The 26,793-nt window shown below is 37.6% G+C and overlaps 1 protein-coding gene across 1 annotated transcript in view; it reads right to left on the bottom strand.

The window, feature by feature from the left end:
• Positions 1-6,817: 6,817 nt before the first annotated feature.
• psmd2 (proteasome 26S subunit ubiquitin receptor, non-ATPase 2) overlaps positions 6,818-26,793 on the bottom strand; it is a 42,080-nt gene continuing 22,104 nt past the window's right edge. Inside the window, exons 8-21 of the mRNA XM_078207306.1 lie at positions 26,588-26,648; positions 25,428-25,574; positions 25,236-25,342; positions 22,781-22,908; positions 21,456-21,543; positions 19,231-19,393; positions 16,648-16,749; positions 15,875-16,020; positions 14,931-15,014; positions 13,288-13,456; positions 10,587-10,681; positions 9,612-9,738; positions 8,093-8,211; positions 6,818-7,265 (exon numbers count right to left, since the gene is read on the bottom strand). Of these exons, the coding sequence (XP_078063432.1) occupies positions 7,083-7,265; positions 8,093-8,211; positions 9,612-9,738; positions 10,587-10,681; positions 13,288-13,456; positions 14,931-15,014; positions 15,875-16,020; positions 16,648-16,749; positions 19,231-19,393; positions 21,456-21,543; positions 22,781-22,908; positions 25,236-25,342; positions 25,428-25,574; positions 26,588-26,648 (1,719 nt within the window). The 3' untranslated portion in view covers positions 6,818-7,082. The remainder of the gene's footprint in view (positions 7,266-8,092; positions 8,212-9,611; positions 9,739-10,586; positions 10,682-13,287; positions 13,457-14,930; positions 15,015-15,874; positions 16,021-16,647; positions 16,750-19,230; positions 19,394-21,455; positions 21,544-22,780; positions 22,909-25,235; positions 25,343-25,427; positions 25,575-26,587; positions 26,649-26,793) is intronic.

Here is a 26,793-nt window from a genome sequence, read left to right as displayed (position 1 = left end):
TGTTTACTTCAGATTCTAGACATTCTTTGTATCAGAACTTAAAATGCCAAATAGTTTGTTTTCTGGAATTGTTGATCTTGGAGGATTGAAAGCAGAGGGTTGCTAAGTCGTGGAAGGCCCCATCGAAACAGCACAATTCATAACAGAATTTAAGAGAAGCAACTAAATATTTTCAAAAAAAAATTGAAGGCACAAAGGATAAGAACACAGGAGAAGGGTATTAAGTACATAACTTTTTCAGAGTTGAAACTTGTACAATTGGGTCCTTTGATGATGTAAAATTCTATGCTTTATCTACTGGGACGGGGCGCATGAAACTGTGCCTCATTAAAGAATCAACCAATATGTTCAGTAGACGGAAAGGATAACAGTAAATTTGTTTTGCAATGCATTTTCAGGGGGATTGGTGAAAAATATTGAAATAGATAGCCCACAATTTATATTTATTTCCCCCCTCCCATTATGATGCCAAAAACATTTGAGTATGACTCAGGTGTAGCAAAACCCATTGGTGCCTTATTCTAATGGTTATGTTTCAAATTAAGAGTTCGGCTGAGACTATTCCAGTGGAGCAGGTTAAAGAGATGTGTATTGTCTCCAGACAGGACAGCCAGTGAGATTCTGCAAGTCCAGGAGGCAAGTTGTGGGGGTTACTGATAGTGTGACATAAACCCAAGATCCCAGTTTAGGCCATCCTCATGTGTACAGAACTTAGCTATCAGTTTCTGCTCAGCGGCTCTGCGCTGTCGTGTGTCGTGAAGGCCGCCTTGGAGAACGCTTACCCGAAGATCAGAGGCTGAATGCCTGTACTTAATGCTCCCTCCACTCACATTGTCTGTATCTTTAAGACCTGGTTGGCTGTCGAGATTCGCATTCTAATCAGTATTCTGTAACTTGATTTTGTGTCTCTGTATGCTGTTTGAGAGCAGATATCCACTCCATCTGACGAAGGAGCAGCGCTCCAAAAGCTAATGGCTTTTGCTACCAAATAAACCTGTTGGACTTTAACCTGGTGTTGTTAAAACTCTCACTGTGTTTACCCCAGTCCAACGCCGGCATCTCCACATCATGACTTCTATGGCTAAGCCAGTTCTCCACCCATCTAGCTAGCTCACCTTTTATCCCGTGAGATTTAACCTTTTGCACCAGCCTGCCATGAGGGACCTTGTCAAATGCTTTACTAAAATCCATACAGACGACATCCACGGCCCTTCCCTCGTCAATCGTTTTTGTCACCTCCTCAAAAAACTGAAGAGGTGGGGGAGTAGCAATACTGGTTAGGGAGCATATTACAGTGGTACAGAGGGTGGACAATTTGGAAGGATCGTGTAACGAGACACTGTGGGTAGAGCTCAGAAACAGGAAGGGTGCAGTCACTATGCTGGGGGTATACTACAGGCCTCCCAACAGCCCACAGGAAGTTGAGGAACGGATATGTAAGGAGATTCTGGACAGGTGTAGAAAAAGGTGTTGTTGTAGTGGGAGACTTTAATTTCCCTCATATAGACTGGAAATCCCTTAGGGCTGGTGGTCCGGACGGGGAGGAATTTGTAAAATGTGTCTGGGAAGGTTCTTTGGAACAACATGTTGATAGAGAGGGGGCTATACTGGATCTAGTACTGGGGAATGAGCCCGGTGAGGTCATCAAAGTTTCAGTGGGGGAACATGTGGCGAACAGTGACCACAATTCTGTAAACTTTCAGATAGTTATGAAAAAGGATGAGTGTTGTCCTATGGGTAAGGTGCTGAATTGGGAGAAGGCTAACTACAGCCGGATTAGGCAGGATTTGGTGGCTGTTGGAGGGTAAATCCACATCTGGCATGTGGGAGTCTTTTAAGGAGCAGTTGATAGGAGTGCAGGACAGGCATGTGCCTGTAAAAAGGAAGGACAGGAAAGGTAGGATTCGAGAGCCGTGGATAACCAGAGAAATTGTGGGTCTAATCAAAAAGAAAAAAGAGGCATACATAAGGTCCAGGCAGCTAAAAACAGATGAAGCACTGGAGGAATACAGAGAAAGTAGAAAAGAACTCAAACAGGGAGTTAGAAGGGCAAAAAGGGGTCACAAAATGTCCTTGGCAGAGAGGATTAAGGAGAATCCCAAGGCATTTTATACATACGTTAGGAACAAGAGGGTTGTCAGAGAAAGAGTCGGACCTCTCAAGAACAAAGGTGGGGAATTATGTTTAGAACCCAAGGAAGTAGGTGAGATCCTAAATGAGTACTTTGCATCAGTATTCACAAAGGAGAGGGACATGTTGATTGGTAGTGTCTCAGAGGGATGTGTTGACCCATTAGAACAAATCGCAATTACAAGGGAGGAAGTGTTAGGTGTTTTAGGAAGCATTAAGGTAGACAAATCCCCAGGGCCAGATGGCATCTGTCCTAGATTACTGAGAGACAAGAGGTGAAATTGCTGGGCCACAACAGAAATCTTTTGCTTCTTCATTGGACACAGGTGAGGTCCCAGAGGATTGGAGGATAGCAAATGTGGTTCCATTATTTAAGAAGGATAACTTGGATAATTTTAGGCTAGTGAGCTTGACATCCGAGGTAGGGAAATTGTTGGAGAAGATTCTTAGAGATAGGATCTATACATATTTAGAACTGAATAGTCTCATTATCGATAGACAATATGGTTTTGTACGAGGTCATGCCTCACAAATTTGATTGAGTTTTTTGAGGAGGTGACAAAAATGATTGACGAGGGAAGGGCTGTGGATGTCGTCTACATGGATTTTAGTAAAGCATTTGACAAGGTCCCTCCTGGCAGGCTGGTGCAAAAGGTTAAATCTCACGGGATCAAAGGTGAACTAACTAGATGGGTACAGAACTAGCTTGGCCATAGAAGACAGAGGGTAGCAGTGGAGGGGTCTTTTTCTGATTGGAGGTCTGTGACTAATGGTGTTCCGCAGGGCTCTGTACTGGGACTTCTGCTGTTTGTGATATATATAAATGATTTGGAAGAAGATGTAGCTGGTCTGATTAGTAAGTTTGCGGACGACACAAAGATTTCTGGAGTTGCGGATAATGATGAACATTGTCAGAGAATACAGTAGGATATAGACAGGCTGGAAAATTGGGCGGAGAAATGGCAGATGGAATTTAATCCAGATAAATGCGAAGTGATGCATTTTAGTAGATCTAATGCAGGGGGGAGCTATACAATAAATGGCAGAACCATCAGGAGTATAGACACACAGAGGGATCTGGGTGTGCAAGTCCACTGATCCTTAAATGTGGCCGCACAGGTGGAAAAGGTGGTGAAGGCATATGGCATGCTTGCCTTTATTGGACAGGCATAGAGTATAAAAGTTGGCATATGATGTTGCAGTTTTGTAGAACGGTGGTTAGGCCACATTTGGAATACTGCGTCCAGTTCTGGTCGCCACACTACCAGAAGGACGTCGAGGCTTTGGAGAGAGTGTAGAAAAGGTTTACCAGGATGTTGCCTGGTATGGAGGGTATTAGCTGAGGTGAGATTGAGTAAACTAGGGTTATTCTCCCTGGACAGACGGAGGTGGAGGGGCGACCTAATAGAAGTTTATAAAATTATGAAGGGCATAGATAGGGTGAACAGTTGGAAGCTTTTTCCCAGGTCAGAAATGACAAACACAAGGGGTCATAAGTTCAAGGTAAGGCGGGCAAGGTTCAATACAGTTATGCGGGGGATGTATTTTACACAGGAGGTGGTGGGGGCCTGGAATGCACTACCAAGCAAGGTGGTTGAGCAGACACGCTAGGATCATTTAAGACTTATCTAGATAGTCACATGAACTGACTGGGAATAGAGGGATACAAACAGATGGTCTAGTTAGGAACACATGATCGGTGCAGGCTTGGAGGGCCGAAGAGCCTGTTACTTTGCTGTATTGTTCTTTGTTCTTATTCCTGTTTAATTAGGGATGGAGAGAAAGAATACATCCTCTCTGGCTGGTTCTTACCTAATATATACATTTGCCTTCCAGCTGAGGTCCATTGGTTTGCAATGATAAATAAGGACAATGTCCTTTCTTCATCCCAGGTTAAGTCCATTCTCCTTTTCAGTGCAAGGTTGCAATTAAGGATAACATTGCTAAATTGGACTCACATAGGAGCAATGAGCTCAAAAGTTTTGACACAAAGATATATGGCTGACAAATGAGATTACCATCCAGAGGAATTTGGACCACTTAATCTGAAAGTTAAGAGCTGAATGACTAATCGGTTTTAATGTGGATAATTTTAAGGTACTGAATTGTTCATATTTACTTTTCCAATGTATTAATTAGCAAAAAAAAAATTTGGGTGTGATTTATTATTCATTGAAATTTCCTAGTCAATGTATCGCTATTATTGACATAGCTAATTAAATACTAGAATGCATCTCAAGGGCATTTGAGCACAAGTCAAAACAGGCTATACTCAAGGCCACTGGATAGAAGCAAATTACTGCAGATGCTGGAATCTGATACCAAGAGAAAATGCTGAAAATTCTCAGCAGGTCTGGCACATTTGATATGTTCTGGAAATCAGGGAGCAAGGATGCCAACTCAAAGTGGAACAGACCAGAATTGTTTTCACCAGAAAGATTGTAATTCCAGAAGTGAAAATAAGAATAAGGTTTTGAAAAATGTTCATAAACATAAATGTAGATTTCCCAGAATGAATAGGTAAAGACCTCATACTAAAAATTTAAAGGTAAGGACCTTATAACAAGTCACGCAGAACTGAAGGGTCCCAGGATTGAATGGCAGCTTTCATTAGACTAACTCTATATGCATCAGCAGTCGTAAGCTCTCGGTAGCCTTAACCTGGCTGGGCTAGCAAGGGGTGGCAAAAAGCAGCCAGAAGTTTTGCTCCCAATAACTCATACCGGAGACTGAAAATGTAAACCCTGGATTGTGTATCAGGCAGGCATAATACCCCATGCCTATAAACAAGGGAGTTATGACTTACATTTGAAGAATTAGTGATGGATATGTAGGCAGTTGTCCAGCCAAAATTCAATGTAATATGCCAAGAGTCTGATAAAATCGTATTTTCCATAAAACATTATGGCTTGTTTCTCAATAAGAAGGGTGAAGGACAGTAAGGAGCAGTAGGCCGATGTTGAATAATAAAACTGAACCAATATTCCAGTTTCAGCTAATCACCTTTCAGCATTCCCTTAGTATAATTAAATATGTGAAGTGCAACTTTTTTTGTGGTGGATTGTTTGTGAAAGAAGCAAGTCAATTTTATCCCATATATTTAAGGCAAGCGTAGCATCTTTTAACACAAGAAAATCAGCCTCATCACCTGTAAGTTATGGAGTATCACCCAGTATTCTTTAATCCATTGCTGCTGCCTCTGACATTGAAATTCAGAATGTGTGTTTCAATGTGAAGTCCCACATTTGACAAAAATATATTAAGCCTAAGATTTGCTGGAACAAAGCATTGAGCAGTGTTTAGAAATAAGTGTGGTGAGATCTTTGATGCATGACAGGAAAGACATTCCTTAATCAATTAGATTTGAGAAAAACAAAGGAATAATGGGCAAGAAAATAGACCGAATTACATTTAAATACGAGGGAGGGCGAGCGAAAAAAAATTAAAATTTCTGGGAACAATTTACTACTATCTGCAGAAATGTAACTGCACAGCTTTAGTTGTAGCCTTTGAGCTGGCAAAGTTGAGTGACATTGCAGGAATATAAACCTTATTATAAGGGTCCTTCCATTGTTAAGTGCCAGCCTCAACTTTCTGCTGAGTTTTATTCATCTTGGCACTTACGGGCAAATAGTACTTGCCAGAAGAATAAATTACTTTCTCTGGAACCAGAAGATAGAATTATGAATCATTAATTTCTGAACTAGAAATATTTAACATTTAATACAAAATTAAACCTGCTTTGGACATTATGTCCCGAGTGATGAAATCAGTAATCACATGCCAAACTGTAGTTTTCACAAAATTGAAATTATCATGCAGCAAAGTGAGTCAAACATTATATAAAGAGAATTCACTGTGCTCAAACTGACCTGAATTTATGTATATTTAAAAAGTATACTTAAACCAGATTGATTAAAACAAAAATCACTTTTAATTTAGGTTAAAATACTTGAACGAAATTGAAGATTTAAGTGAAATTCACAGCTGATATTAAAGTTGTATTTTATTTGTGTAGCTAATCAATGGTTTAGAATTGCTGTACAGAATGCAGATCCAGGAACAATACCAGAAGAATATATTGGCACTGGTGGCACTGTAACGTAGCTTTACAAGAATGATACCTGGACTCCAAGGGTTAAAATGCAAGGAGATTACACAAACTAGGTTGTGTATACATGAATTCAGAAGATTAATGGGAGGACTTGATAAATGTTTTCAAGATATTAAGGGAAACATAGGTGGTGGATAGATCAAAATTATTGTTGCCGGCTGGGGAATGTAATACTAGGGGCATGGTTAAAAAGTTAGAGCCAGGTCTTTTAGGAACAAAATTAGGAAGCATTTCTACACAAGAGGTGGCAAAAGTTTAGAATTGTTTTCTACAGACAGTAACACAAGCTAGAGTAACTGCTAATTTTAAATCTGAGATAGATAGATGTTTGTTAACCAAAGATATTAGGGATATGGGACAAAGGCAGTTAGGTCGTAGATCAACCATGATTGCAATGAATGACAGACAGACTTAGAGTGAAATGTCAGACTCTCAGATCCTGTCCTTTTCATTATGAATTTAATAGGCAAACCAGTAATGAATGAAGTCTAAAGTGGTTATTTCACAAACCACACCCAATACATTAGTAACATTCACTATTTTAATATTGTAGATAAACACGAACAATTACTGTAAAAGACAAACATTACAAACCTTTATTGGTGGACAAGAAATAACTTTATTTAGATTTGTAGCATTATAACAAAATTTAATGAAGTACATCCATCATGCGGTAAAGTAATATAAAATATAGAAGTTCTGAACCAATAATTAAAACTGGCTCAAGAGCAGACTGGTGATCATGTTTACCAAAGGACCAGCAGTACTTTTTGGGCATGGATGGTGACTATTCTCTAAAAGGAACTCCATGTACAAAGCGCCAAGTATTAACCACAAGCTACACACTATAATTGGGATTTTTGCGTAAAATGACAAACCCCTCCAGGATAGGGGTTAGAGGCATGTACTCTTCGGTTGCCAACTCGGCTCTTTCGCCATGTGCTAATAGCACAGGTGTAGTGTGTGTTTGGAATCCTGTAATGGTCTTGGGCTTGCCTGCTTGGCCTACAACATCCACAGCCTGGAACAAAATCAGAAGAGTTAGTAGATCTTTTCTAATTATTCAATCCAACTTTAGGTTACAAACTGTACAGATTCTCTAGTTAAGAAATCAATCAAGTCACCAGCAAAATGCTTCTACTCATAAAGAACAAGGAAAATTACAGCACAGGAACAGACCTTCTGGCCCTCCAAGTCTGCACCAACCATGCTGCCCGATTGAACTAAAACCCCCTACCCTTCCCGGGACCATATCCCTCCATTCCCATCCTATTCATGTGTTTGTCAAGACGCCCCTTAAAAGTCACTATCCTATCTGCTTCCACTACCTCCCCCAGCAGCAAGTTCCAGGCACCCACTACCCTGTGTAAAAAAACTGGCCTTGGGTATTGTGGGACAATAGCATCAGGTAAGCCCCTGTAAGATTTTCCAAGTTTCACCCTCACCCCGAGGAGGAGCAGGGAAAGAAAATAAAGAGCCTGTCTAAAATGCAGCTTTTTCCACTGACATCAGCCAAGACCTCAAACCCGAGAGAAATTATGGAAGCAAAATTTGGATCTTTGTACTTTGTACTTATTGGCTGTGCCATATTGTACTCAGATAATAAATGAAATAATGCAGGAAGAACAATTAATTACATTTAATATAATTGTTTACAAGTGCTTGAATTGTGCCTAAATCTATAGCATAAGCAAATCTATCTTGTGTTTATAACTCAAAACTCCATATATACTGTCTTCCACCCTTTTGTTGCAGATTGAGCTAAGTTATGATTTTCTTGAAATTGGTTATTTCTAAACTTTTCTACTTTTAAACAAATTTTATTGGCATTATCATGCAGTTTCATACCTGGCCAACACGCACTGATACTGGCAATGGTTGGAGCTCTTCATCAAACGTAACTAGCATACGAGGTTGCATTGCAGCAACCAGCCCATAAAGAATATAATGGGACTTCCCAAGAATTACTGTAAATAAAGTGATTCATTTTTAGACAAATTGCACATTAATCACTAATTTCATGAATACATTTATTTTAATTTGCTACATTTTCCAACTTTGTACAGATAAAGTTTTCATATCTTCCCACTAACACAAAACATTTGAGTTAGAGAAGCCCACTTAAATGAACTAATAAACTCTCCATATACAAATGCCTATTTTTCCAATGGTGACTGGCCTGTTAATAAATGATTTATCAAAGCAGAAAATACTCAGAAGGTCAGAAAGCATCTGAAGAACTATTGCAAGTGCTGACGTGGGGTCATCAAATTACAATGTTAACGATAAGAAAAACAAGAATGTTCAAGCTGTGGTGGTTAAAATTTACCCATGCCAGATATGACTACTGTTTTGAAGAGTCCTTTTTAAAAGAACTGTGCTGCATTGCAATATCTTGTTGAAGTAGATTACACTTGATTTCACATGAGAACCATGGGGCCATTTATACTGTATTGAAATTTCAATCCAGCTTGTTCATTTTTTGCCAAACTTGACACAAGGTTAAAAGATAGAAGGATATAACAAGACAAAATATTGCAGAAGGAATCAAATACAAACAAAAAATCCAGTAGGTCAGACAGCAACTATGGGGAGAGATGAGGCAATACTCTTTAAAAGTCAAGAAAAACCCCCAAAAAGTTGTTAGTTTTTGTCCACAGCAAAGAAAATTGCAGTGAGAATACTATTGAATCATAGAATCCCTACAGTGCAAAGATGACCATTTGGCCTATTGAGTCTGCACCGACAACAATCCCACTTAGGCCTTTTCTCCATAACCCCACGCATTTACCCTGCTAATCCCCCAACACTAAGGGGCAATTTATAGCATGGCCAATCAACTTAACCCACACATCTTTGGTCTGTGGGAGGAAACTGGAGCACCCGGAGGAAGCCCACAGAGACACGGGGACAACGTGCAAACCCCACACACAGACAGTGCCCCGAGGCCAGAATTGAAGATCCCTGGCGCTGTGAGGCAACACGGCTAACCGCTGAGCCGCCCTCAACTGAGAACTGAAGTGATGTTCACACAAATGTGCATTAGGTGATTGCAATGAGTTAATAAAATAAATGTTAACCTTGCATATGAGGCTTGACATGAACCACAAAAAATTCTCAGTGGGCTTAATCTCCTGCACTGATGTAATTTTCTGATTTTTCATTCAACGCAGTCTCCAAAAGGAGGAGAGATTTTTTTTAAAAGCCAGGAAGTGTTAATATATAACCCGAAGTTAAATTACAAAGCTTCAACTTTTTTGTAAACACATGCTAAAAATATATTGTTCAACACAGGCAGCCATTAACATGTTAGTACTAATGAAATCAACCATGCAAAGCAAAGTAAATTAAATTGAACAAAACTTACTGTTCTTCACATCAAGAAAAGAGACCAGTACAGTAAGAAGACCAGCCACTGCTACTTGGCTCATTAGTTGTCTGTCACTGTGGTATGGACACAATGTCAGTGTTCCCTTTCCAAGGTGAGTCAAACCCTAGTTACAGGAACACAAATCAAACTTAAGTTCGAAGTACATGATTTTGCTTTAGATTTCATATGAGATAGTACATAGTGCTACGCTGGCTTTCCATAAGACAAGATGGCAACTGGCACTTTGCCTTCCAGTGAAGGAAGTTACTCCACCTAGTGTTTCAAATAAGAAAGGAAGAAACCATTCCAATTGAAAATAAACATGCCCACAACTCCTGAACTCAAACAAATAAGCCACACAGTTACCAATTATGGCACATTCATTGGATAATTAATTTTATAGTTAATTGTGTTCTCATTTGGAAAATTTAATCCACACTAGTACAAAAAAGTGGCTTTCCAACTGTCCAGCGCAGACAACTTTCTCTCGAGGAATTGTATTTTTTTGCTGGTGGAGAGTTTCATTGGTGCAAGACCTTTGTTACAGCTTGATCAAAAAGCTATTATTCAAGTAAACCTTATCAATGAGCATTTGAACACAAGCAGTTTCAAAGCTAAGCTCCAAGTTGTCTCTGCAACTATGACATTCACAAGAATATACTTTCAGTATGAACTATGATTTGATCTTTGTTACATCTTACTTCCCATAAAGTACAGAATATACAATGTTATGGACCCAATTTTGAATTTGTCTTATCTGACCTGCAAATAAATTACAGAGTGGCACCAACAAGACTGAGGGACACTAACATTGAAAAAAAAATAGATTTCAGGATTAAGAGATTAAAAAGTACAGGTCTGATTTTGCATTTTAACAGTTAGATGTTATTTTATCACTTCAAATCTTCATTTATCATCTTAAATGATACATCAGTAATTCATAATTTTGATTCAGTAGAACTGTCCACCCACCTGTGCTATTCTAACCATGAAAAGATTATTGGGATCCTTGGCATGGTACTGTGCTAACTGTCGCAGCATGGCTGCCAATCTGGCATTGTTTGTACCTGTAAATAGAAGGATTAATTAAGAATGAAGAGCTCGTGGTTATACAGCATTGTATAACACCTTCACAATGTCCCACAGTGAATCATTTTGAAACTGCAATTACTTCAATTAGAAAATTCAGTCAATTTGCATACACGATTCAAACAAACAGCCAATAATAATTAACCTGATAACTCAAAAGGAAGACTTGGAACTATTTAGCGCCTTTCATGACCATTGGCTGTAAAGCACTTTGAGATGTCCAATGAAAAACTTCTGAAGTGTAGCCACTGTCGCAATGTAGGAAATGCAGCAAGCTCTCTCAAACAATGTGATAATGATCAGATAACCTTTTAATTGTGACGATGATTGAAGGCCAGGACACTGGGCTAACTCCCCCACTATTCTTTGAAATAATGTTGTAGGGTTTTATTTCTACCTGAAAGGCAGGACCTCATTTTAAATGTCTTTTCAGACTGCAGCTCTCCCTCAGCACGGAGAATGTCAGTTAGCCTAGATTGATGTGCTCAAGTTCTGGAAGGGAACTTAAACCCACAACCTTGTGACTTAGATCAAATGTTTACGAACTTAACTATGGAATCAAATCCTCCATGTGAACCAATGTTGTTGGCTGGAGGAGGAATGTAGTAGGCAAGGATACTGCACAACTTACTGCTCCTTCCTGAACAGTGCCATGAGATATTTTATATTTAGTTATATTAAACCGTTGGAGATTAATTTTAAAGCCCGACATGAAAACTGCACTGTTGACAATTCAGTCCTGCAATAGTGCCATCTAGATTGTGCGCCCAGGTCAATAGTGGGGAATTGAGCAAATCAATTGTCTCATTCAAATACAAGAGTTAACAGAGCCAGGCTGAAAATATAATTCAATTTCACTTCAGTGTCCATATGGATATTAATTTTGGGTACATTGCTTGTTTGTTAAAAAAATTAAATTCACTTTAAAGATCTAACATTAATTTAAATATGTATTAAAAAGAATTCCAGTACATTAAAGTACACAACTAATTTTTCTTCCGTCAATATGATTTGCATGTTTGATTAACTTTCACATCGTTAGACCCTGGTTTTAGTCTAGAGTCCCATTTTCAATGAATTCCATGACAGGTGGCTGTCCCTTGGAAAACAAAGGAACAGCTAAACAGAAGAATTGTGCACAAGTACCCATCACAAAGTCACATTTAGTCAGAAACTTCCCCAATACTACGACAGGTTTGTTTATACCATCAACAGAAAAACAATTTGCTAACTTACTGCTTGGTGTGATTTTCAATTATACACACCAAAATTGTTTTATTCTTGTCTGTGCAAAATTAGTTTATTTCAGATAGGGAATTTTGACATACTACAATTAGCTTCAAAGCGCTTGGACTAGGGAAAATATGAAATAAAATGGCTTGCATGCACAACCTTAGGCTCTATTAAAGACAGGATCAGATTACCAGCAAGAAGCTTTACTGTTTAAAGTTTAAGTTTATTTATTAGTGTCACAAGTAGGCTTATATTAACAGTGCAATGAAGTTACTGTGAAAATTGCCTAGTTGCCACACTCCGGCACCAGTTTGGGTGCACAGAGAACACCTATCTGGCACGTCTTTCGGACTGTGGGAGGAAACTGGAGCACCCGGAGGAAACCCACGCAGACACAGGGAGAACATACAGACTCTGCACAGACAGTGACCCAAGGCTGGAATTGAACCTGGGTCTCTGGTGCTGAGAGGCAGCAGCTAACCACTGTGCCACCATTGCAAGATATGAGAGAACTATTGGCAATGATGGAATAGTGCTTCTGGGAAATAAATTATTTACCCTCAGGATTGCTCACACTGCTTCCTTTTGACCAGCATATTATACTTTCGTTTGTGATTGGTCACAACAGGATTTGTGTTAGTGCCCACAAGTAGGAAGAGAAGTTGTTATTGTTTGTCTTCCCAGATATCTTCATTGCTTCAGAGACTCTTAATTTTAAGCAAACTGAGCTAAGAGCAAAAATTCACTGCTTTTATCATTGAAAGACATGTCACATTGAATTACGTGTCCCAACCATAAAAAAGCTTAAAAGTTGAGGTTTATGAAGCAGAACTCAGAAAGTATCTAGATACCAAAGAATGAAACATTTCTCTTTAAGAAAATAAATTTAATAAACAGTGCAAGGCAATGGTCTAAATTGTTAACAGAAAATAACCAATGTTCAAGAAAAATGGCGTATATGTTTTACAAAGTAGAGTCATGTCACCAGTATTGTAATTAGTGTCTTAAAATGTTGTCTCTTGACTTCATATTGGCAAAATGAGTTGCCTCCTAATGTGTTCTGGATATGAATCAAGAATTCAAGTATACAGAACAATGCATTGCCAATTATTAGATTTTAAATAACAAGTATCAAAATAACTTCAAGAACATTGACAGCAGTGGGATAGAACCAAAATTTTGCTTAATTAATTACTTCATTTACCTCAACAAATATAAACATGCAGTTTCACGATATAGAGGCTTACTTAAAAACTTAATTTGGCTGTTACTGAAGATTGACTTGGCATGTTGCCATTAGGTTTTACTGGAGAATTAGTCAACATTTCCAACATTAGTGTATGTTACTCACCACTTCCAACCATGCCCATTGCAAAGATAGAATTATGAGATACTTCTGGGTCAGCATCATGAGAGAACTTGCTCAAAGTGTCCAGTATACTCAACCGTGGATTAGAGACCGAAATTAATGCCAGTGCCAGTGGTACAGCACGTCTTAAAGTAGGTTCACCATACCTTAACTGTCATAAAAAGAATTCAATGTAATTTTTATGATGTTAAAAAGCTCAACGGTAAATTGCTGTATTAGGTGGTTTGGACAATATCCTACATTTTACAATAATTCACTTGAATGATGGGCAGTGTTCTAATAGACTTAGAAAGATGGTTATCTATTAAGATTACTGAATAATCACATTTCTATGTAAAGGTAATCTCAATGGCAAAATGTCTAATATCAAGTAGCTCAGAAGGATTTATAAATAAACACCAATTACATGTACATACATTTTTGCCCACAGATAGTGGTTTCTCAGCAAACTGCAGAGAATGATAGAACTTTCTTCAAATATAACTTACAATTTTCACATCTAAACACCAATTCCTCACTAATTTCAATTAATCAGAAGAGGTGCATTTGTATAAACCCTTTAATATTAAACTGAACACTTCACAAATAGAGATAGGAATGCTGTAAAAGCTTGCTTAAAAGGTTATTTTGAACACATTTTTAGCTCTCAAGATGATACAGAGAAGGAAAATGAGGATATCTTTGGTACTGAGCTTTCAGGTCAGAGTTTGCGCCTGGACTTGAACTTACGGAAGAAAGGCAGACAGATGGGATCTGATTATGGTCTTCAAAAATAATTGTAGATTGATAAATTAATGGAGCTAATGGAGTCAGATAAAACTAGGGACCATCCATTTTAATTCAGGGAGCAAAGAATAAAGCCGGACGTATGAAAGTCCTTGATCTTCCGTCAAAGGGTAACTGCCATGTAGGATAACATTCCAGAGGTGGCAGTGAGTGTGAATCCTTTAAGAAGGTGTTATGTCCATTTGTGCAAAACTACAGGATCACGGAAGGAGAGTGAGATTGAGGGTAATAAAGTTGCAGACTCTTGAGCTTCTCTGATCACCTTTAAGGGATCAGACAGGATTTTAAATAGAGTTTCCTGAACTGGGTACAGGGCTTAATTCTTTTCTCTTGCCTTTCCTCGGAGTTGGATTTATAGAGATGAATCCAGAAAGAAAAGGAATGAGTGATTATGGGTCCTTGTCCAAGAACAAAGTTTTAAATGGAGCAGAGATAGTGGTGTGGTAGAGTTTAGGCAGGGAATGCAAGAGTTAGTGTAGCTGAAGAGATGAGAGAAGTACAAAAGAGTTAGAGCTCCAAAGAATACTGGTGGAGAATTAAGATCGAAGAATTGCAAAGAAAAGGTGAACAAGATCATGCTGGGATTTGAATTAGTTATTGCATATTTGTAGAAGGTAATGCCAAAGAACATGAAACTAGGTAAACTATCAGTGCAACACAAATATACAGTTCTGTTCAATAATTGACTGTAACAGGGCCAAGAACTCCTTATAAGCTACACTAATAATTGAACAGCGAATATGGTAATATAACTACAATTTCAAAATGACCAATACTTACTGGTAATAAAAGTAATTTTCAAAAGCAGAATTTTAAAGAATTCTCATCAAGGAACTTACCAGATGTCCAAACGTGCGCAGAGCCATTTCTGCTCCAATTTCTTCTCCCATGGCAATTAAAGCAATACCAAGCACTGCTACTCCCTACAAGTTTCAAATCATAACTAAATAAATTATTTGAGTCATTAACCATCACTGAACTCTAAAGTTGTTATAATGCCAAGTAAAAAAAAGGTTACTTTCGAATTTTGTACTTTCTGATTTAATCAATATTATAAAGTCGGATAATAACATTTTAAAATTAACTTGTGCAGTTAGAATCAAAATTTGTCACAATTATTTCTTTGAAATATGTTTTCCAGTATTTTCCCTGAAGCATTGGGAAACTCCATTTTTGGCCAAAACCCCAGATTCAAGTTGCGAATGAACAATTGTATGGGCATTTTACTTCGAAAGCAACTTTCACTCAATTGCATCAATGTGAGAGATAGTCTCATACTAACATTCTATTAACTGCTAGAGGTAATTAATAGAAAGGCAACAGGTCTTGTAAAAACGTTCTTAAAAATTAATAAATAATTGAGCTTTTCTTGGTAGATATTACTGTTAGTAAATAGGTTACATAGACTAAGTCAATGAAATCACCAAGAGAAGCATCCAATCACAGTCTTACACCTCCCTGAAGCAGGTGTAACTCATCAGGTTGAAGCAAAAATTGCAGAACAGTCATTTGACTAATCGAGATTCCCTTGTTTAAATTTCTGACATGTGAACTCGTTCCATTTAAATATGATTCACAAATGTGTAGTTATAAACAAACTACTTGGCCACAAAATATAAGCAATTTTATATTTCCTAAATTCTACATATATGTAAAAATCTGTAAGGAAAATAATTTGGCAACTTCCCATGGCAGCATCCATTTCAAATCCTGCAAAAGGAATGGATCTTCATCATGCAACTTTAAATATTAAATAGTTCTTTTCTGCTGGTTTTCATCATACCTGGTGTGCTCCCATATCTGCTGCATTCTCTTTTTTGTCCTTATCTTTCTCTTTCTTTTTGTCTTTATCATCTTCTTTCTCTTTTGAATCATAATGTTCACTGCAAATGTGGAGTAACTGCTGGACTTTCAGTACATTACCAGAACCTAGAGAATTATAAATGAGATAATGAAAACATAGAACATTGCCTACAAATCAATTAAAATTGTTATTTCCTCATTCAGTTTATCAAAATGACTTCCACTTTCTCTCCTGTGCAGCTCTCCTCTAAAATAGCTACCTGGAGATAAGTTCTCAGCCCTCTGATTAGTTTAATCATTAGTAATTCTTAAATAACTCAGTCGACTAGTTATTTCTCTTTGGGAAAAGCGCTCTATCAATACAAGGAAATTGATATACATTTGATTACAGGTATGAAACCAATTTACAGCACGTGTTGGTGTGCCAATTCCTGTGGAGCAAGGAGATTGGATTTTCCTGCGCTGTACTATCAATCAGGAGGTATAGCAGAAAAGGCAGATGGGATATGGGTCCCTATTGTTGGATTCCTGCCTTGCAAGCGCCACAAGTAATCTTCCTAACCTTGTCAGCCATGTTTGGTGGGCAGCATTCTTACTTCTGAGTTAAAACATTAGAATAATGTTGTTTATTCAATGTCAAAAAAGAGCATTATATTTTACTGTTTGGTGAATAAAAATGCCTTACCCAAACTGTTTCAACCTGCCAAGATGGCATCCAAATCAGATTAATTAGATTTATCAAACTGTACCAACCTGCATATGCACAGACATCTACCAAAGTATTGGCAAAACTACGAAATGGCTCAGACACGACTTCCAGGGCAGCCAGAATCGCCTCGATGGCCTCACCTTTTCCTGTGAACCAGAAATACATTACATTAACTACTTCACACAATTTTAACTTTATTTTGCAGCATGTCATAAACACAAATTTTATATATACACAATAAGACTAAAATAGTTGGTTTGGAATTACAAGAGAAGAGAAAAACCACAAGTTTAGTAAAATCTGAATGCTGCAATACATAGCTGGGGAATAATCAACATTTTAAAAGGAAAAGACAAGCTTCTGTGTTGACTGAGAACTTTCATTAGAACTCAAAAAGTGTTCAAAACATAAAAATACACAGCAGTTACAACATATTAAGGCTACCAGTTCATGCCACTGTCTATTCTTCATGCAAACAAGTTCTTCTAACCACATTTATTCACTCCATTTCCATCCCCCCCTTAAACCTTTCCCTTCATTCAGTTTTAAAATTTAATCTTTATTTTTATGGTTTCCGACTTTGCCCTTAACACAGAAATGAAATATACAGCTTCACAACTGTGTGGGTAAATTTTTCCTGATTATTATAAATCTTATGTTTAATCTTGTATCTATGCTTCCTTGTTCTAGATCCTTGAAGTACTAAAAAGAGTCTGTTTCCATCTACCTTGGCCCAAACATTGATAATTGTAAATATTCACATACCATCCAATAATTCGTGCTCTAATGAGAAACAGATCTAATTTTTCCAAAACTATTATTTTTATTTCGTTATACAAGGTATCATCCTCTATCTCTTAATTTCCCCCAATATCTCCCACATGGTGCTCTGTCAAAAAGGCTTTTCTGAAGTCCACATGCCATCAATCATGGCTGTCAACACATCAAAAAATTCTATTGTAGGATTCCCTACGATGCAGGAGGCGGCCATTCAACTCTTCGAGCCTGCACCGACAGCAAACCGATTCCAGCCCCCAGCCTCATAACTCCACGTATTTACCATGCTAACTCCCCGACACTAAGGGACAATTTAGCATGGCCAATTAACATAACCTGCACATCTTTGGACTGTGGGAGGAAATCGGAGTACCCGGAGGAAACCCACGTAGACACGGGGAGAACATGCAAACTCCACACAGTGACCCAAGGCCGGAAGTGAACCCGGGTCTCTGGCACTGTGAGGCAGCAGTGCTAACCACTGTGCTAACGTGCCGCCCAGGTTTATCAAAATGATTGTCCCTTTTGAAACCAGTGCTGGCTATTTTCTTTATCTAGATTCATACATCACCCTTAAAATACAATAAAATCTTCCCTACCTCAGTTGTTATTACCAGGTTTAGCACAATCTTTTTCAAAATGAGCTTGACACTGGTTGCTTACCAGTCCCCTGATGCACACCCACACTCAGTAATGCCCTGAAATGCGATTTCCAGGTTCTTCACTTGTTTTTTTTTCCTTTTTCCCCTCCTTGTATGGATACTCAGTTCTCAGTGCTGTGTCATCCTTTAAATTTATTACCTTTTCTAAAACGTTCCTTTTATCTGCAACGATGGTGTCCCATCTTGCTCTCGACCACTTCATGATTCACTTTTTCACTGATATCCTTCCTCTTTAGTCAAGAGTCATGTGGATGCATTAAATGCTGTCATTTTTATCATCTACAAATTGACAATCCTCTCAAGGTCCCAGCTCATCTTTAAAAATTCCCTTTTTATTAATATACATGCAAAATATGCCACTTATTTTTTATGGTTTTTACATTTTTCCTCATACTTCCTCCAAAGCTTTCTTTGTCCCACTTTTATCTTCATTCTCCTTTAGTTTTTTTTTGTTACTTCTTATTGGCCTTCAATTTTAATCGGTTTTAACCTCTATTATGGCACCCTAACTATTAGCACTCTTACTTTTTTTTTAAAAAAGGAACCTACTTATGTTGTGACTTTTCAAAATTTTAAAAATATTTCACAATTGCTCTAAATCCGTGTGCTAAACTCCCTTCGCCTAACAAAAAACAAGAGCGAGCACAATCATTTCAGCAGAATAAATAACTAATTTAAAATGTAATAAATTATTTTCTCCCCTCTCAAGCTGAATTCTTCAGCAACATGCTGAAATTATTATTCTCCATATGTTGCTCTCCTTCCAGCAAGCCTATCCACCATCAGCACCATCCTATTCCAAACCAGTATTATCACTAGTTTAGTAAAAGAACCTGTGAATCAGTGAACGGCAATTAGGAACAAAAAAATTACTTTTCACTCCTTAGCCCAGGGATACCAAAACAAACTGCTGGTCAAGCTGAGATCAATTAAGCAGAGCAATAATCGGAAATCTCATTGCTATGCATGTCTGTTACCTGATTCCAAGTCCAATTTAATTTAAAATCTAAGATGCAACAAAATAATGACTGAGTATGCAGCCCATGTGCTGCCAAGGTCAGATCTTCAGAAAATTTGCTGAAACAATTCAAATTTTGAGAAGTCCTGAACAAAGTAGAAAATTAAAATAATTAAAAGCAAGTCATTTCATAGAACTAGCACTTGTGTTGCTGCAATACTTATTCTTACCCAAATGGTTGAGACCTAGGCCTAAGGGTAGCCACCTGGCATAAGTGTCCTTCAGCTCCTGCTCCGATTTTTCCATTATAGTTTCTAAGATGGTGGAAGTAACTTCTCCATTGCATGAGCCTACTGCGATCATACCACATGCCAGAGCAGTCACACCTATCACCTGCAAGTTAAATTTGAAAGCAAAGAGTTAGGCAACTACATAGAACATGCTAATATTTAGGATTTAGTGCATTTGGAAATGGGAATAAAAGGCAACAGCCCAAGAAACTGCTTTCAACAATACAAGTACGCATTTTATTTAATTAAGTTTCAATGCAATACTATTAGGACCCAGGTATATCTCATTCGTTCATTTGCTGTGGCTCCTTGAATTTCTACCTTCACTGATGTGAGAAAATCCAGGTCACACCATCCACCTATCAGAAGAAACCTTTAACAAGATTCTTCCAACAACCAGATCAAACCCAAATTTAAATAGTTTAAACTGTAATTATGCAGCAAATGAATAGAGTTAATTGCATGAAAACTAAGCCATAAAAGAAATCAGAGCCTAAAAGGCAAAAGAAATGGGTGGTAAAGTTGGCACATGCTGAAAACTGTGCTGAGAATGCTTGATAACAACAGTAGGTGCTAAAATCAAGATTGTTCTGTTCAACAGCATTAATATTGCTTAATCATAGAAACCCTGCAGTACAGAAAGAGGCCATTCGGCCCATCGAGTCTGCACGGACCACAATCCCACCCAGGCCCTACCCCCATAATCCCTACATATTTACCCACTAATCCCTCCAACCTACGCATCTCAGGACACCAAGGGCAATTTTTAGCATGGCCAATCAACCTAACCCGCACATCTTTGGACTGAGAGAGGAAACCGGAGCACCCGGAGAAAACCCACGCAGACACGAGGAGAATGTGCAAACTCCACACAGACAGTGACCCAAGCTGGGAATCGAACCCAGGTCCCTGGAGCTGTGAAGCAGCAGTGCTAACCACTGTGCTACCGTGCCGCCCTTACCTTCAGGAGTTAAAATTTTAAACAAAATATTACTTGTGATCAACTTATTTATTGTTATTTTTGTTTCTAATTTCACCAGCATATCCACTGCCAGAATCATACCAAATTACAAATGAGACTACATGCTGACAGAATGATTCATTTATTTGGCATGTATCTAACTAATGAAGAGATAGCAGCATTTGTTCTAATTAATTGATTTAAGACAAAATGATTTACTGCATCTGCAAAAAGCAGTTGGTTGATGGACTTCACATTTACAATTATATTACAGTTTATATGTTTTTCTACAACCAATACCAAATAGACATGTATTGCTGCACTGATTAAATTATAGATTTCTGAAGATTTTCCAGGTGTTGTACAAGACGACAATCTTGCTAAGAGTTTTAAACTTTTTAGGAAAAGTGGAATTTCAAAATGATATGTTCCCTATGGCTATTGTTCCACTTCATTTTTCCTTACTTCGTAATTCTGTCACTAATTCGCTTTAGTGTACATCTTCACAAATCTAATGATCTATCGGATACCTGCTCTTAATTGTTCTGGGTTAGATAACTTGGGCTTTACCTTATTTAAAAATTCATAAGTTTTAAAAACAAGTACATAGCAAAGCATCAGAGCTTAATGTATTAAAGCACTTACTGTAATAAAAGTAATTTCATTGTATAAATCTAAAAATTTAATAATCTAAAAATCTAATAAATCCAAAAAGAATCAAATACAAGCAAGTCTCACTCATCATTTCATACAAACCTGCAATTCATTCACAAACGAATAAAATTTTTGCATTCACTATCCTATCCAGAAAACTATCCCAGATATAAATAGTTTTTGTGGTCATCCATTGTTCATGTTTTCAAATTTCCTTAAATCATTGACTCCTACAGCATAGATGGAAGCCATTCAGCTTAACATGTTTATGCCAATTTTTTTGAATGACAATTAATACCATATCCTGTTCTTTACCCATAGCTCTGCAAATGATTCCTTCAGAACAGAGAGAGAAGAATGGAATATGAATTTCACCACCCAAAAAAGTCCCCCCCCCCGCGGAGGTTACTTAGGGTAGCAACTGACCGATGCTCTGAAAGATGATCTCAATCTGATTTTAACCTCTCTCTTCCATTCAGCTTTCAACTGATATCCTGCAACATTTTCAGTTTTCATTGAGAATTTCAACATTGGCAGTTTTTATTCATACCTCCATGCTGGATTTAGAATCTCGCGTCACAGGAAGGAGGAGAGCAAGTACATCTTCCCGATTTGAGCCTGCATAGGCAAGACCAAGCCTGCCAACCAAAAAGTTAAAGAAATTACACTAAGACACTGTTTATGCAATCTGCATACAATCAGAATCAGGGGAAAACTGTCCACTAAGTTTAAATTCATCTGTATATTTTACAACTCTATATACTTCTCCAATTAATGTCTAGAGATTGACGATGCCAAAATTAAAAATATATTTGGAGAAACCATGCATAAGATTAGAATTCTTCATTCTACAAACTATTCTTCTTGGCAAATGGCCTTTAAAATCCAGATGTTGGCATTATTTCATACAGAAAGCGAGTTCCTCATTAATCTTTAGCGAACTGGACAACAGAACTTCTGAAGATGTCATATGGACTCAAAATATTAACACTGTTTCTCTCTCTAAAGCTGTTGCCGGACCTGCTGAGATTTTCCAACAATTTCTGTTTTTATTTCAAGTTTTCAACATCCGCAGTATTTTACTTTTATTATAGAAGAGAATTTGTCAATGCACTATCAGGATGTTGACACTGCAAATCTGAAAATTAATCCTGCAGCAATAGCTTAACATGCAAAACAGTAAATGATTAACCATGACTAGAATTCTAAAAATTAAACTGGCAAGAAACCAGCCTATTTCTTCAAGTTCCACCTCAAAAATGGAAGCAAGATGTGAAGACAAAAGAAATATTTTAAGTTGAACAGAAATTAAAGACACGGCACAGAATATAGATAAAATGATAGGAAGAGAAAGTGATTTTTTAAATATTTATGCAGCATTGCATTACAGTTAAACAAATTATTTGCAATGTTAAGTTAAGGAATGCAGAGGTGAAAAAGTAGGAAATCTGAATATCCTTGGTTCAGAGAAATTTTAGTCTGCTATATTTAGTCATTCAACATCTATATTTTTTCCGTCAGGTGCTTTATTATTTCTATTTTAGCTTCCCTGCTGTCACTCCCTTATTTTCTAATTGGGGATATCATATTGCACCACTGAATAACTGATTCTGTTTTCGACATTTCAGTGTTTATTAATTCACACATTGTAAAAATGATATTTAAGTGAATATTAAAAACAGCTCATTCAAGAACTGATGGCATTTCATTTAGCCACATTTCAAAATAAAACTAAATTAAATTTGCAACATCGTGACTAAAGTTCCAGAATGACCTAGCACATTTTGCCAATCTTTTGGATAACCACTGTCAATAAAGTACAATTGGGATCAATTAGATGGAGTTTACAAATGTGCAAATGAAGACAATGCTTACCCAAAGATGGCTCCAATTCTCATTGTATTACTGCTGTGTAGGACATAGTCTGAGAGAAGAGCAAGTGCCGGATCACACTCATTTCGGACACCAGAATTTACAATACCACACGCAAGCAAGGCACCAGACTGGAATAGAAGGCATTAATGGTTAGCTGTTTAATCAAACGATAGACACCATAAAAATTGCCCTGACATTACTCAAGAGTTGTACTTTTTCCAAGTACTGTTTGTTAAGTAGAGATGGCAGCAGAGTGGTAACATTACTAGACCAGTTTTTAAAAAAGTATTTCATGGGATGCAGGTGTTGTAGGCAAGGCCAGGATATGTTGTGCATCCTTAATTACCCTCGGACTGAAGGCAGCTAAGTTTCAACCACATTGGGTCTCGAGTTACATGTAGGCCAGACCAGGCAAGGATGGCAGATTTCTTTCCCTCAAGGACATTAGTGAACCAGATGGTTTTTTTGCAACAATTAATAGTATCATGGTCACCATTATGGAGACTAGCTTTATCCATCGAATTCAAATTCAACGTGCTGCCATGATGGGATTTTAAGCCATGTTTCTAGTGCATGAGGCTTGACCTCTGGTTTACTAATCCAGTGGTATTACCACTATGCCACCGTCTCCCCAGAGGCCCAGATTAATGTGCCAAAGACAGGAATTAAAATCCCTTCATGCAACTGGGGAATTTAAATTCAATTAATTACTACATCTAGAATAGAATGCTTGTCTCACTAATAATGACAACACTATCAGATTGTCATTATGAACCCATCTGATTCACCAATACTCTTCAAGGGAGGAAACCTATCATCTTTACGTGGTCAGGTCTACACGCAACTCCAAATCCACAGCAATATGGCTGATTCTTAACGCTGTTCTAAAATGGTCTAACAAGTCACTTATGGGCAATAAATACCACCCTTGTCTCTGGTACCCAAATTCCATGAAAGAATAAACAAATGGCATTTACTCTGAATAAATGTGGCTGAGGAAATTACTATAGTATTTGCATCTGTAGTAACTATCTAATTATATTACATCTAAAATATCTGAATTGTTAATATACTATTAAACAAATCATATTCAGAAAGTATTTTAAGCCAATAAATTAATTTCTGGTGCACTCAAGAGACTTGAAAATTGATCTTAAATGAAGCTTGCTCCAGAATGCCCAGAACAAAAAAGGAAATAGGTTGGGCTTTGCATCTGCAATTTTAATACTTAGCAAAAATGCACTGGAATACAACTTCCTAGAAAGACATTTTAACTATTGTATCGCTAAAATCTACAACATAGAGCTTCTGCTCATTGCATTTTCATCAATTGCATGAAATAGACAATAGATAACAAATAGGACTAATATTTTAGTGCAAAAATAGGGCCTATAAGTCTTTATCCAAATGCCAAACGAAAAAAAACAGCAGCACACACAATTGTTGGCAAAAGTTGTTCATAAAGAACAATTGTAGCAGAATTCATTTTTTAAAGGAATAAAATCACCTGGCTTTATTTCAAACTGCTCTTTAAAAAAAATACTTTATTCATGTTACATATAAGCAATACCTTTCTATTCAAAAATTGAACCGGAAGAAAAACACAAGTTCCTACACGATAACAACCCACTACGATAAGGATTGACTATAATGTTTATAACATATAAAATCTTTAAAACATAACGTGTAAAACTGTTCCACAGAGTTGGGAGGAAATACAAAGGAGCAGTTATTTCCCCCAAAGTAAAATGGTAGGACTGGAAACTAAATGTTAACAGAAATAATTCAATTCACAGCAAAATCAGAATACTACTAACAACTGAATCAGCATTAGTGGCAAATAAAATTACTTGTTTAGTGAATCCATTAGCAGAGCTGTATTAAAGTGGAATGTTTTTGCAAGCTGTCAACTTTTTTAAAAAAAACTTTACAGGGTGATTTTCCTGAAGCTTTCATGGTAGTAATTGGCTACATTGGATTTTCCTGGATACATGGGCTGGAACTCTACGGATGTTCACACCAGCAGGATTCGCCAGTCCTGTCGGCAGTGCACCCCCGCCCGCAGGTTTCCTGCCAGCGCGGGATGACGTCATTGGGAATTCCCATTGACAAAAGGTGGGAACCAGAGAATCCTGCCGTTAGCAAACAATGTGCCACCTCCCACTGGTAGGCCAGAGAATCTCACCCAAGATGTCTGGATATCTTTTCACATAGCATATGAACAGCTTGGCAACAGGGCACATAGTGGTAACATTACTAGACCAGTTTTAAAAGAAGTATTTCATGGGATGCAGGTGTTGTAGGCAAGGCCAGGATATGTTGTGCATCCTTAATTACCCTCGGACTGAGGGCAGCTAAAGTTTCAACCACATTGGGTCTCGAGTTACATGTAGGCCTGACCAAACTTGTCAAATAACTTTAAACATATGATATATATTTGGAATTTAGGCCTCACCTTAATATAGTCTTCCGAAGAGTACAAATACTTGTCAATTTGTGTCAAACCACCATCAACATCCCAAAGTAGTATCATACCTAATGAAGCTGCAGCACTTAACATGCCTAGTAACAAACAAAAATGAAATGGATCAATTACCCAGCCAGTACATCATGCTTGATATTTTAACAACATTCAGGAGATACTCACCATGGTCTTTGTTTTTGTATAGCCATTTATTACCATCTTCTGTCAATAGTTTATCCTGTCCAAATGCAGCATTTACAAAACCATTAACAAACGATGAAGCAAGGTTCATACGAGCAGAATCAATCTGGGAGCCAGTGCTACCAAAACCTATAAATTAAAAAAATTCAGTACTTTAATTTCTAAACACAAATTTTTCTTATCGAGCACACTGCAGTACTCTTACTCTCCACACCACTAATAATACATTAAGTATTTCGTAAAAGGTCCTAATTATTCCAAAGTTTCATTTTTTTATTACATCCATTAAATTTTCTTCCAACTCTAAATGTTGATGTGCTACTGCTCCACACAAGTGTGACCTTCTGGTACTTTGCTCAAATAAATATCTTTCATTTCTAAGTCCATCAGCTGTTGGCTGCCTATTAAACCAGGACAGTATCACTGTACTGTCCTTTCATAATGGCCACACATACATTTTACAGGTTAGAGAGTTTCTGTCACTTGATGTCACTACTGTAGACCTCTGCCGTCATCCTCCTGCTGGGTGATTTGGGAAGAAGCTGAGAGCAGTAATTGGCTACATTAGATTTTCCTCAATACATGATGCCTGGATATCTTTTCACATGGCATAGCTGCACTTGCAACAGCTTGGCACCAGGGCACATAGCAGGTGGCTAGGCTGTTGTTAGGGTCAATAGCTTTGGCTATGTGCTGGCAACCACCTGTAAGTGCTATGGGGCCAATTTAATGGGTCAGACAACGATAATGCGATTGCTCAGCATGAATATCATCCATTTGGCATTTTCGGAAAACAGGACAACTTCACATATTGGCCTCTCATTAATGAGAATGGATATGTTCATGGATCTCTCTTTAAACAAGGTATAATCATTTATTTGAAATAGCTTTAAGGGATAATGAGAAAATAGCATTCATATTCCATTCAATATTACTTCACTGCACAGATTTCTATCAAGGCAACACAAAATTACAACAAATAAAAAAGTTGTAAACAAACTTTTCCCCCAAAGTTAGCCAACACTGAAGAGCTTCTATAGAAATGTTGAGACTAATTTCTATTGGTATCAAATTGAGAAATGTTAACCTAAAAAGACAGTGATGATTACAATGGTCCCACTTCTAAACTAATGCAAACTTACGGTTATTTTCCAAATGTGTCTTGTAAATATCCTCTGGTACTTTAGGCTCCATAATGTCCAGCTGGGGAGAAAACAGATATTTCTTGTATCAAATAGCATAATTGAAATTTTTAATAGATTGTGCTTCTCTACATTAATAGGCAAATTTAGGTTACCCCCTCCCCCTACCTGTACCATTTCCTTTATTCTTTGAATAACTTTCACCT

Source organism: Mustelus asterias, chromosome 3, assembly GCF_964213995.1.
Source record: "Mustelus asterias chromosome 3, sMusAst1.hap1.1, whole genome shotgun sequence".
NCBI lineage: Eukaryota > Metazoa > Chordata > Chondrichthyes > Carcharhiniformes > Triakidae > Mustelus > Mustelus asterias.
Note: the sequence above shows the minus strand (reverse complement) of the source record. Positions and strands in the feature narration are given on the sequence as shown.